Genomic DNA, 12046 nt, shown 5'->3' on the forward strand with positions numbered 1-12046 from the left:
TGAAAGCCCCGACTGGACGTGAGTTCCGGCTACCTGGTGAAACCAGCGCATAGGGCCTCCTTTGTTGCCTCCACTGCTTCCTTGAGTAATCGCCCAGGCAAGTGGTGGTCTGAGCCTTCCTGACATCTACGTCAGTGGATGGAGCATGCAACCTCTTGGAGATCCACTGTGATTTGCTTGGCGAACAGTTCGAGGACTAAGTTGCCTACCCATGTAGCCTGCTTGATGCCATGGCTGATGCGGCTCCAAGTGAGGTTTGCAATGCTCCATCAAGCCTTGTTTTGTGGGACTTGTCTTTGTGGTCTGACCAGGCCGCTTTGTGCCCAACCAGGTGCCCTCTCAACTCTTTGAGGTCCAGGGTGTGTTGAGCGCATCTTTGCAGGTGGTGCCTGCCACCCAGAAGGAGGTGATAATGTCATTCCTGACGAGACCCAACCCTGGACCTGTTGGTATTAAACAACTACCACCCAGTTGCTGAAATTCTCCCTTTTGGGACAGGGACTCAAGAAGGTTGTTGGCAGTGCAGTTGTGGGTGTTTTTGGAGGAAACTGATTATATAAACCCATCCCAGGTTGGGTTTAGTCCTGCATCTGGGGCAAAATCAGCTCTGGTCTCCCTGGTGAGATAATACAGATGCCCACTCTTTGGGTTTTCCAGAAACAATGGAAAACATTATTGTTTCAACAAGCTGTTCCGACGGGATAAATGTTTATATTTTCAGGGGTCCGCCTTGGGTGTTTCATTGTATCATTTAAAAGCTACATTTAGTCATGTTTTTAAACTCATTTTTATTGTGTGGCTGTGAATCATCTTGAATCGTACATTTTATCAAATAAAGGATCAAATCATGAGTGGTACAGAGAAGGAGGATGGAGAGATGATGGTTTGCTGTTTCTCTTGAAACACTAGAATTGGCGTGTGGGTGTCTGTCCATGTGGGTTTGCGGTGGATATCCTCTAGAAAAACTGTCTTGCAGCACATTTCGTTAGGCAGTGTACCCAGGTAACTTTTCGTTTTAGAAGGCAATCATATACTGAGTGCCTACACCGAAGGACATTGTTTTTATTCATCGAACAATTAACGAAACATGATCTTTGAAATAAACTTTGCTTAAAGAATATAAACTTTTAAAACGAGTCACAAAATACGTGTTTGCTGTAATGAGGCATTTACAGAGATGCAGTCAGTTTTCATGAGCGTTATCTTTAACCAGGTAATGAGCTAACCCAAATGGACTGAAACAGATTAAGGTTTCTTCATCTTCCTGTCCTAGACAATGAGAAGTCGCTCACTGGGTGTGAGGAAAAGGCGGTGAGGGGACCTGGGATGGAGGCAGAGCAGTGAGACAGAGGCAGGTAGATGCAGGCAGAAGAAAAAAGCTGGAATGGATCTGTAGCTTCTCCCTGTGCCGTTTCCAGGGACAGACTCAGGCAGAAGCTGCAGTTCCATTCTGGCCTTTTTCTTCTCTCTCTGCTTCCCTTCCTCCTCCTCCCTTCTGCCTTTGTCTCCCCTCACTCTGCTTCTCTGAGGTTCATGGCAGCTGGCTTACTGCTCTTTATCATCTCCTCTTTACCAGGACCCCTGGTTTTTTGAAACACTAGGTGTGCCTGGACCTATGACTGCCAATATCCAGAAGCTGCCCTCCCTCAGCCTTCATCCAAGGCATAATTAACTTATGGGATTCATCGCCACAAATTGTTCTTAGGGAGAGCAGCACAGGTGGCCTCTTAAAATGGATTAGGCAAATTAACGCGAGAGAGATTTGAAGCAGCAACCTTCGTATTTAGAGCCCCACTGCCATGCCTCTCTGCCTGGGGTCCTCTTGCTGGACTTTTGCACAGCTCACTGGCTGTGAATTAGCTCTCCCAACTTTAGGCTGAGGCCTGTTTGGATGGAGGAAGCACAACAGATTTCAGAGTGTGGTATGAAAGAGAGGAGCCAAGGGATAGTAGAAGTTGTTGGAGGAATATCTGAGAGAGAGAGAGAGAGAGAGAGAGAGAGAGAGAGAGAGAGAGAGACCAGGCAGGTAGTGGAACTCTTAAAAAAATAATAATCATTAAGCACCTTATCCCAAGACCAACTATCTCTGGCCAGGCAGCTACAAAATCTCAGGCTTACCTCCCAGATGTGAAACGGCCCACCCCAAATCACATGCACCCTAAAATGCTCTGGATTTGTGTTGGGCATGAGTGTGGAACCCTGGCAGGCAAGGCCTGGAAGAAGCTGTAAGGTTGTAATGTGGAAAGTATGTTTTACACCAGGACAGACACAATTTGTCCTGCTGTTTGTTATGTGTTGTAGCCAAAGCTGGTCCTGCTTAGAGTAAAGGGACCCCAGACCATTAGGTCCAGTCATGACCGACTCTGGGGTTGCAGTCATCTCGCTTTATTGGCCAAGGGAGCCGGCGTACAGCCAGCATGACAAAGCCGTTTCTGGCAAATCAGAGCAGCACACAGAAACGCCGTTTACCTTCCCACCAGAGCGGTACCTATTTATCTACTTGCACTTTGAGGTGCTTTCGAACTGCTAGGTTGGCAGGAGCAGGGACTGAGCAATGGGAGCTCACCCCGTCACGAGGATTCGAACTGCTGACCTTCTGATAGGCAAGCCCTAGGCTCTGTGGTTTAACCCACAGCGCCACCTGCTTAGAGTAGACCCACTAAAATCAACACACATGGCTAACTTAGGTCCAATTGCTTTCAGTGGAGCTACTCTGAGTAAAACTTAGTTGAATAAAGGCTATTATTATTATTATTATTATTATTTACATTTACATTTGTTCGCCACTTACTATGTCTCAGTGCAACTCATTTTTAAATTCATCAGAAAGATGAAAGAACATTAACTGGCTAAAAGTGCTTACCCTGCAATATCTGTGGTCATCAGCTGTGATTTCTACATGGCAGGGGTTGGACCTTGGGGTCCTTTCCAACTTCCTATGAGTCTATGGTTTCCTTCAACCTCTCCATCAAAGCAGGTAATATTTGTGCAGCACTGTTTTTAGCAGCTGGTAGCCACCAGCCACCAAAAACCATTAAGCAAAAGCCACTAGCACCATGGAAAGAAGCTCTTCTGTAGATCCCAGAAAGCCCCTTTGTGGCCATCGACTCGTCCTCGTTCACCCTTCCCAGCAGGAAGGGTTAGGGTTAAGAGTTTTCTCTGAGCTGTTATGTAAGAAGCTGCAGAGAGCCTCTGTGGTCCACAGCTGCCCGGAACAACAGGTTCCTGGCCCCAGTCTGTGGCCTCTCTGTTGGCGACTGTGTGTATGAAACTGAGCGGGGCAGAGGGGGGAAAGGACTTGTTGGAGGGTTACAGGAGGTGCTCTGACATCCCCTGGGCAGCTGATCAAGTAGATTTTGGCTGGGATGAAGGCTGCTTCCATCTCTCTGCCCCCCAAACTTCACTCTGGGCCAAGATTGATGCAAGAGGAGCAGATTCAGATGAGGACCTGGCTATGGAATTCTTTCTCCCTGGGGAAAATCCAGCAACACCCCCTCCACCCTATAGAATTGCAGAGTTGGGAGGGACCACGAGGGTCATCTAGTCCAGCCCCTTCAAAGCAGGAATCTTTTGCCCAACATGGGGCTCGTACCCATAACCCTGAGATTAAGAGTCTCATGCTCTGCTGATGCAGCTATCCATGCCTTTAAGTACGCTTTTAAAAAACCCAATAGTTTGGCACGGTTTTCGAGAAGACTTTTCCATGCAGCTACTCTGCATTCTGTTGCTATGTCGTCATGAATTATTATGTGGTGGTTTTTATCGCTTCTGAATTTTGTAGGCTGCTTGGAAGAGGAAAATTACCAAGCAGTGGGGAAATCCGTGTCCGCTGTGAAATAACGTGGACACTTTAGGTTCCCATTTACTTTTGATGGTCTGTTAAACAATACAACAACAGCAGCAATATCAAAACATTGATATTGTTTTATTTTTGGAAAATTTATAAAATATTATATAGGGGGGGGGAATACTTTTGACGGTCTGTTAACATCTAGCACAGTTGTTTCTCAGCAGTCCAGATTAAAAGTCACTCCCATGGCTTCCCCCCCCCCCTTTGTCCTCCCAGCATGTCTGAAAAAGTTGACCTTCCTCATCAGGCCCTATGTTGTGTCTAGAGATGGTTTTGATAACAACTATTCCACAGTCTGCCAGCAGGTGGCAGGGTTTGCTTAGAGCTGGCCAGCTCAGGCATCACGAGGCCCATGGAATTGTGGGAGAATCTGGCACGATGTTTAACAACATAAGAAGAGCCCTGCTAGGTCAGGCTATTGGGGGGGGGGTGCATCTAGCCCAGCATCTTGTTCTCACTGTAGCCAACCAGCTGCCCCCATGGGAAGCTCATAAGCAAGACCTGAGTCCATTAGCAACTCTTCCCACTTATGATTCCTGACAGCTGGTACTGAGAGGCATACTGTCTCTGACAGTGGAGGGAGAATGTGTCAATGGCTACTAGTCACAATCAGTCCTAGAAATCCAAATCGCGAACCTCAAAAAGAGAGAGAGAAGTTTTAATATCTTGTTTTATTTGTTTTTCTTTTGCGAAGAAATTATCTAACAACAATTAGACACCATATGAAGGTGCGTTACCTGGATGAGGCTAATTCAAAATCACTTGTCCTGGTGCATAAACTGATTGCAAGTCTGTAGTGGAACTATTTAAGAGACTTACCAACATGTCTGACAACATGACCTACTCTAGTATAAGCTTTATTCTTCATTTTAAAGCAGGCATAGGCAAACTCGGCCCACCAGCTGTTTGGGGACTACAATTTCCATCGTCCCCGACCACTGGTCCTGTTAGCTAGGGATCATGGGAGTTGTAGTCTCAAAACAGCTGGAGGGCCGAGTTTGCCTATGCCTGTTGTAAAGCATGTATAATCCTTTATTAATGGATTATTGAAGCTCAATGCATCAACCAAATTATTTTTTTCAATTATATTTTATTAAGTTTCAACGTTTTTAACAAACATGGTCAAAATGCAATTTCGTCTTTTCTCTTATTTTTGTCAACTTCCCCCTTCTGCTACACTGTATCGACATCAAGCAAAATATGTTTAGAGAGTAAACTTCTCAATTTATTCCCATGTAAATGCATTTCCCTTTCTTAAAAAAACCAAACTATTTCCCCCACCCAAATATGGGTCAGATGCAATTTTTAAACACCCCCCATGGTAATCTCATGTCCTTTAAACAGTCACCAAGGTTGTTAAGGTATTTCTGAGGAAGGCAATTGTTTTGAATTAAGAATTGAGTTCATTTTTTTTTTTTTTACATCAACGTGCTTCATTTTACATTTGCTTATATTGTATTTGCCATCTTGGTGGCCATTCATTCCAGTCTGAAGAGATCCTTTTGGGATCCTTTCCAATCCCCCATTGATCAGCAGGAAATACTTGCAAGCAGAAAGCTTTTAACTAAAGGTACACAAGTCCTGAATACATCAATAGCAGTGGATAAGCAGGTGTTGTACATTGTCTTTTATTGGAGTGGGGAAACGGGGGAAGCACAAATTAGGTCTGAAAAAACCACTGGGCTGCAGTGACATGAAAATGGTGCCATCTGGATTCTTCATGAAAACCGAGTGAACAAAGGAGAGGAAAGGGTGACTGTGGGAGCAAGCTATATCTGTAACACTTTCCAAATCTCAAAACCTCCTTTATTCTGGGACATGGAGGAAGGAAGGGTGGGCTTTGGTTCATCTTGCTTGTTATTTTTAGGCATGAATGATATTGTAATGCACTTTGTCCTTTCAGTGTATGGCTTCCTGAACTTTGGGCAGCTGAGGTATTTTTTTGTTTCTGATTTTAAAATGAAGTCACCCTCACTCCCAGAAAGCAAATAAGAGTGGAAGTGTGAAGACCCTCCCTTTGAAGAACTCAGCCCTCAGGGGTTTTGCATGAGCCACTGATCTCGATGTAACTCATACTGTGGTACCTCGGGTTAAGTACTTATTTCGTTCCGGAGGCCCGTTCTTAATCTGAAACTGGTCTTAACCTGAAGCACCACTTTAGCTAATGGGGCCTCCCACTGCCACCGCACCGTCAGAGCACGATTTCTGTTCTCATCCTGAAGCAAAGTTCTTAACCTGAAGCACTATTTCTGGGTTAGCGGAGTCTGTAACCTGAAGCGTATGTAACCCGAGGTACCACTGTAATTAGCAGGATGCGGACCCAGAACAGGGGCATCATGCGGTGATGCAACAAGGAACCTCCATAAAAGCCTGAGCAATTTTCCCCGTATCTTTGCACTGTGAGTCACTGGATGCACCAGCCACACTTGATGTCAATATGTGACAGAATTACCGGTACCCATTCCATCCCCTCCTCGAAACTGACCGGAAGGAAGCAGGGCCTCATGCAGAGATGCAGTGGGCAGCCTCCTCTGCAGATAGGCTTGCCTTATCAAATTACTTTCCTCTTTGGGCAGCACAATTTGGGGAATGGCTTCAGTGTTTTGCTCCTGGTTCTCTGGCGTCCCCCTACCTCTTCTTTCAAGGGGCTTCAGACGCCTTGCCTGTTGGACCCTCGTCCTGAGTTCTCATGCACTCTTAAGCTTCTGTACCAGCCGAGCTGTCCTTTGGCATCAGCTCTGTGCTTTCATCTCCCTTGACGTGAATGACGCTGTCTGTGCAGGCTGCCACACGTCTGCCCTGCTTGCAAGTGGCCAAGTATGTGAGGGGGCGCAGAACTGCAGAAAGAGGAAATACGCGCAGGATGAAAAGCAGCCTGTGTTCGAGGAAACTGCTAGCCAGGCAGACATGGGGCTTTGATGGATGGGGAGGGAGCGTGGGGGCCAGGTGGGGGGGGCATGGAGGAGGCGTAGTGAAGCCTTTTCAAAACAGCTCTTGCAGCTGAAAACTTCATTCAAATTGTGATTTAGATGCATGCACCCCACCAAGAAAATGTGTTGCAGCTTGCTGGTGCTGCTTCCAGGCACGATTCAAAGCACTGGTGCTGACCTATAAAGCTAGCTTGGGTCCAGGCTATCTATTTATCAGGTGGAGAGCTCAGTTGGTTAGAGTGTGGTGCTGATAACACCGAGGTCGTAAGTTCAGTCCCTGCAAGGGACAGGTGCTTATTCAGGTGAGTGGACTGGGTGAGCCTCACGGTACCTTCCAACTCGATGATTCTATATTCTATATATGAAAGACCATATTTCCCCATGCAAAGCTGCTCAGGATCTGAGAACATTGAGGGAGGCCCTTATCTCATTCCTGCCATCCTCACAGCCACACTTGGTAGGGACACGGGAGAGAGCCTTCTCGGTGGCTGCTCCCACTCTGCAACTCCTTTCCTGGAGAAGCTAGACAGGCTCCCTCCTTGTTGTCCTTCCACCAGCAGGTACATATCTTCTTCTTTGGGGAACTGACTGTTTTTTTTTAATCTGTATTTTAATAGAATTCTTATATATATTGTTTCAATTCTAGTAGAGTTGAATGACTTTGTACTGATTATGTGTTTAGCTTTTATGTATTGTAGCGGTGCTGTTTTAATTTGTGTAAGTTGCTTTGAGGTCCAGTCTGGAGAAAAGGTGAAATAATAATATTAAGTACCAATTACACATTTGGACACTTTGCAGAACCATGTGAGCAAAAAGGGAGCCAGATCCCTGCCCCCAATATCTTGCAGTTGAAATAATCCAATGGGCACAAACCATACTTCACAGAAGGGGTTCTGAATCTTCCCTTTCTGTCCATCTTCTTGCAGATGTGCACCAAACTTTTGCATAATCTTAGAATTATAGAATCAGAATTGTAGGGTTGGAAGGGACCCCCAAGAGTCATTGAGTCCACCCCCCTGCAATCCAGGAATCTCAGGATCTCAGCTATCTTAACAATGGTGGAAAGGAGCTGGGCAAGGGGGAAACCACTTGGACCTGTGTCTACAAAGCATGAGTCAATCAGAAAACCGCTCTGCCCCATGTTTTCAAGGCTTGAGACAAGCGGAAGGGCGGATGAGCCCATTGTTATAAGTGCCACATAATACCCATTCCGCATTTGCAAGAAACCAATCTTTTAGTGTGGCAGCACCTACACTTTGAAATTCCCTGCCTACTGACACCAGGCATGTGCTTTCTAAAAACATTTTTGTTTAGACTAGCCTACCCAGATATTTAAGGGATGCGGGTGGCACTGTGGGTTAAACCACAGAGCCTAGGACTTGTCGATCAGAATGTTGGCGGTTCGAATCCCCACAATGGGGTGAGCTCCTGTTGCTCGGTCCCTGCTCCTGCCAACCTAGCAGTTCGAAAGCACGTCAAAGTGCAAGTAGATAAATAGGTACCGCTCCAGTGGGAAGGTGCGCTGCTCTGGTTCGCCAGAAGCGGCTGAGTCATGCTGGCCACATGACCCGGAAGCTATATGCCAGCTCCCTCGGCCAATAAAGCGAGATGAGTGCTGCAACCCCAGAGTCGGCCACGACTGGACCTAACGGTCAGGGGTCCCTTTACCTTTTACCCAGATATTTAGAATGCTGTTTTGTTTTCTGTTGTTGTCTTCAACCTTTTTTATTTATTGAATTTATATAGCGCCCTATACTCCCAGGTCTCAATCTTTTCACGGTTTTAACTAATAATATTTTTCGTTTTGTTAACCGCTTGGAGAGGGGTGGCTTTCCTTTTACAATCAAGCCGCATATAAATTTTATGAAATAAATAAGGCACCCCCACCGCAAATCTGGAGGGGGTCAACAGGCGAAGAGTTTCGTCCAGAGACCCCCACCACGGCCGATGGACTTTTCGGGCTCCTGCTTCTTGAAACAAGAGGAGGAAGAGCGCACAACCTCTTTTCTCCGCTGTGCGCTCCGGTGCCTGCTTCTGCCTTGGCGCCTGCGACTGGACAGGAATGGTACGCTCCAGCCGGAGACACTCTCCTCGGCAGGGGAATGGTAGGTCCCGCCAGTCTTCTTCTTCCTCCTCCTCCTCCTCCTGTCGGGCTTGAACGTGGCTTTGTCTCGGTGGAGCCTCCAGGCAGGTCTGCCTGTCTGGCTCTTCCGCAGGAGGGAGAGAGAGACGAGAGGCGCAGCAGCAGCTTTGTGCGCCATGAAGGCAGCGGCGGCAGCTGGGGCTTTGGACGGAGCCCCCTCCTGTATCTGAGGCTGCAGACAGCCCCCACCCCCTCAGCCCCATTTTGGAGGCTCTCACAATGAGGCAACGGCTGGGGGACTTGAAAGCCGCCGGTGACGGTAGAGGGACCCCCGAGGAGCTGCCCGCCAGGGGCGCCATCAAATTGGTGAGTGGCTGGACCGGAATCCAGAAGGAAGGGACAGAAGAGGGGGGGGACCTCGGGGAGGGGGCGTAAAACTGGGCACACGATGGTGTTGGGGTTTTTTTTAATGTATTGGTTGGCTGGCTGTAGACGGGGGCCCGGCGCCTCTTGGGCAGACGCGCGGCTCCTTTTCCACCAGGACTAGAAACGTGAAGGCGTTTTAACTTACCAAGGCTGCGCGTTAGCAGGGCGCGTTGGGTAGATCCAGACGCTAATTGTTGTTTTCGGGACCAGAGATAACAGCGGAGTGTGGAGAGGCGAAGGAAAGCCAGTTCGGTTTAGACTGCAGTGCGAAACCATCCATCTCTCTCTCGGCTTCTTGGCTAATACTGTTGCTGTGGTGGCTTGGAGAGGGGTGAGCTTTGGATTTTCGAAAGCTGGGAGATATTCCAGACCCAAAAGGAAGACGTTTGAGTTGTGGCTGGAGAGCAGAGAAATGGACGCCATTGTCCCGTCTGGTGGGATCTGCCCCTGCTGGGTGTCAAGGTAACCGCTGGGCAGGTGTGCTACCCGTGTTTGTGGAGGGAGACCAGGCTGGACTCTTGGGAGTGACTGGCAAGATGGTCGTGGGTCCTGTACAGAGGAGCAGCAGATGCCCTCCATCTCCCACTCCATCAAGTGTAAATTTCAGGCCAACCAGTGAGCAGTTTCTTTGGTTTCCAGGGGCACAGTTACGGTCTTGGTGGAAGCCAAAGCACTGGATCGGGCCCCCACTTCGGTCGGCTTCCATTGTTGGGTTTGTGCCATTTCCCCAAGGCAATAGTGGGGTTTATCATGTGGGTCATCTCCAGAATTATAATCGCCAATTTGCAGGCGATACAAATATAGGCCATCATAAAACATCCATATATAAAAATTTAAAATATATACAAATAAGCAGCTGTGTAAAAATACGTAATAAGGATTTTCATTGGAGTTCCTTCCCGCTAAATAGTGCCATTCACCACTCTGAGAGATATAAAAATTCAGCCACCCTTGCAGTTACTTCTAGGTTAGTGCCAGACAGGTAGAATCTGATATTTTCATTGTGATGTTAGACTACCCAAGAAAAAGGGGATAGCACGCTTTTGCGTAGCTGGGTGTACAATGGACAGTAGAAAAGAAGATGTTCTACTGTGTCCGGCAGATTCAAAAAACAGCCGCACATCTCCAGAATTTCCGTGGCCTGTGGCAATTATTTGCAGCCTGACTTTTTTTTTTGGGGGGGGGGGGAGTCACCCTGTAAGAACCAACAATCCCCACCAAAAACCTTGCCTCCCTTTCTCTTCTGGAATGGGCTACCTCCAGCTTCCTCTCTGGAATTTCTCGGGCAGGAGTCATGGAAGTTTGCCTGGGGCAGTTATAATATTCGCTGTACTAATTTGTTTTTACAAATGCTGTACTTTGAACAATTTGAAAACAGAAGTGCCAGGAGGGCCCCTCTGAAACTGTAGGGTCAGTAAATTTCGCTGGGGGGGGCAGGGTTCAAAGCCTACTTTTGCTCAGGTTTCAGTTGCAAGGCAAAGAAAACAAAACCATGTATTTTCAATGGGGGAGTAGTTGTGCATTGCCACAAACCTGTTTCATGGGCCCATTTGGCTGCAGGAAGAGAAATGAAAACCACTTTGTCCTTCTGTGTGCTGGACCAGATAGCCAGCCAAGGACAAAAGTGTGCCTGAGAAATTAAGGAGCTCAAGGTACTGCACATAGTCCTCCTCATCCTCATTTAATCCCCATAACAACCCTGTGAAGTAGGTTAGTCTGAGAGGCAGTGACTGGCTCCAAGTGGGGGTGATTTGAACCTTGGTCTCTGCCAGGTCTGAGTCTGACACTCTAAACCCCACCCCACACTGACCTACCCCACACATCTTATGGGGCCCGGAACAAAACCTTGGGGGCAGTAAGCAAGACCCCTTATTTTATTCATATTTTTATTCCATAAAATTCATACACCACTTGATTAGGGGGAGGGGAAAAACCCCCTTAAAGTGGTTTACAAAAAAGATAGGGCGATATAATGATCAACAAGAAAAATCAGCAACAATAATTAAAAACCAGCTTTCTAGACATTTCATCTAAACAAAATGTTTTTAGCAGGAGCTGAAAAGGGTACAGTGAATGGGGGCTGCCTGATGTCAATAGGCAGGGAGTTCCAGTAAAGGAACCATTAGGTCTAGTTGTGGCCGACTCTGGGGTTGCGGCACTCATCTTGCTATACTGGCCGAGGGAGCCGGTGTACAGCTTCCGGGTCATGTGGCCAGCATGACTAAGCTGCTTCTGGCAAACCAGAGCATCACACGGAAATGCCATTTACCTTCCTGCCGGAGCGGTACCTATTTATCTACTTGCACTTTGACGTGCTTTTAAATTGCTAGGTTGGCAGGAGCAGGGACTGAGCAATGGGAGCTCACCCCGTCGCAGGGATTCAAACCGCCGACCTTCTGATCGGCAAGTCCTAGGCTCTGTGGTTTAACCCACAGTGCCACCCGCGTCCAGAGTTCCACACTAAAAGATGGATTTCTTACAAATAGTGTAATAGTGCCAATTCCACCAGTCAAAGTAGTTGAGTGGGCACCTGTGGAGCAAGGCGATCTCATAGGTAAACTGGTCCCAAGCTGTTAAGGACTTTATATCCTAATAGTAACACCTTGAACTTGGCCTAGTAGCAAATTGGCAAACAGTGCAGATCTCTGAGCACAGGTGTTATGTGATGCCAAGGTTTCCCTCCTGCCAGCATTCTGCACTAGCTGCAGCTTCTGGACCAAGTGCAAGGGAAGTCCCGCATAGAGCGCATTGAAGTTA

At 47.4% G+C, this 12046-nt stretch overlaps 1 protein-coding gene across 8 annotated transcripts in view; it reads left to right on the forward strand.

The window, feature by feature from the left end:
* The window catches only part of PLEKHG5 (pleckstrin homology and RhoGEF domain containing G5), a gene marked incomplete at its 3' end in the record, with an annotated part of 100343 nt that overhangs the window by 29560 nt on the left and 58737 nt on the right, over positions 1–12046 (forward strand). For 2 of the 8 annotated variants that reach the window (XM_083512895.1, XM_083512891.1), the window contains exon 1: positions 8923–9229. The exons of 4 other annotated variants lie outside the window; for them this stretch is intronic. In XM_083512895.1, coding sequence (XP_083369021.1) covers positions 9143–9229 — 87 coding nt within the window. In that variant the 5' untranslated portion in view covers positions 8923–9142. Of the gene's footprint in view, positions 1–8921; positions 9230–9606; positions 9752–12046 lie in introns of those variants that run through there. 2 more of the 8 variants (XM_083512896.1, XM_083512898.1) reach the window with 2 other exon arrangements.

Source organism: Podarcis liolepis, assembly GCF_965112155.1.
Source record: "Podarcis liolepis genome assembly, chromosome: 7".
In the NCBI taxonomy this organism is placed as follows: Eukaryota; Metazoa; Chordata; class Lepidosauria; order Squamata; family Lacertidae; genus Podarcis; species Podarcis liolepis.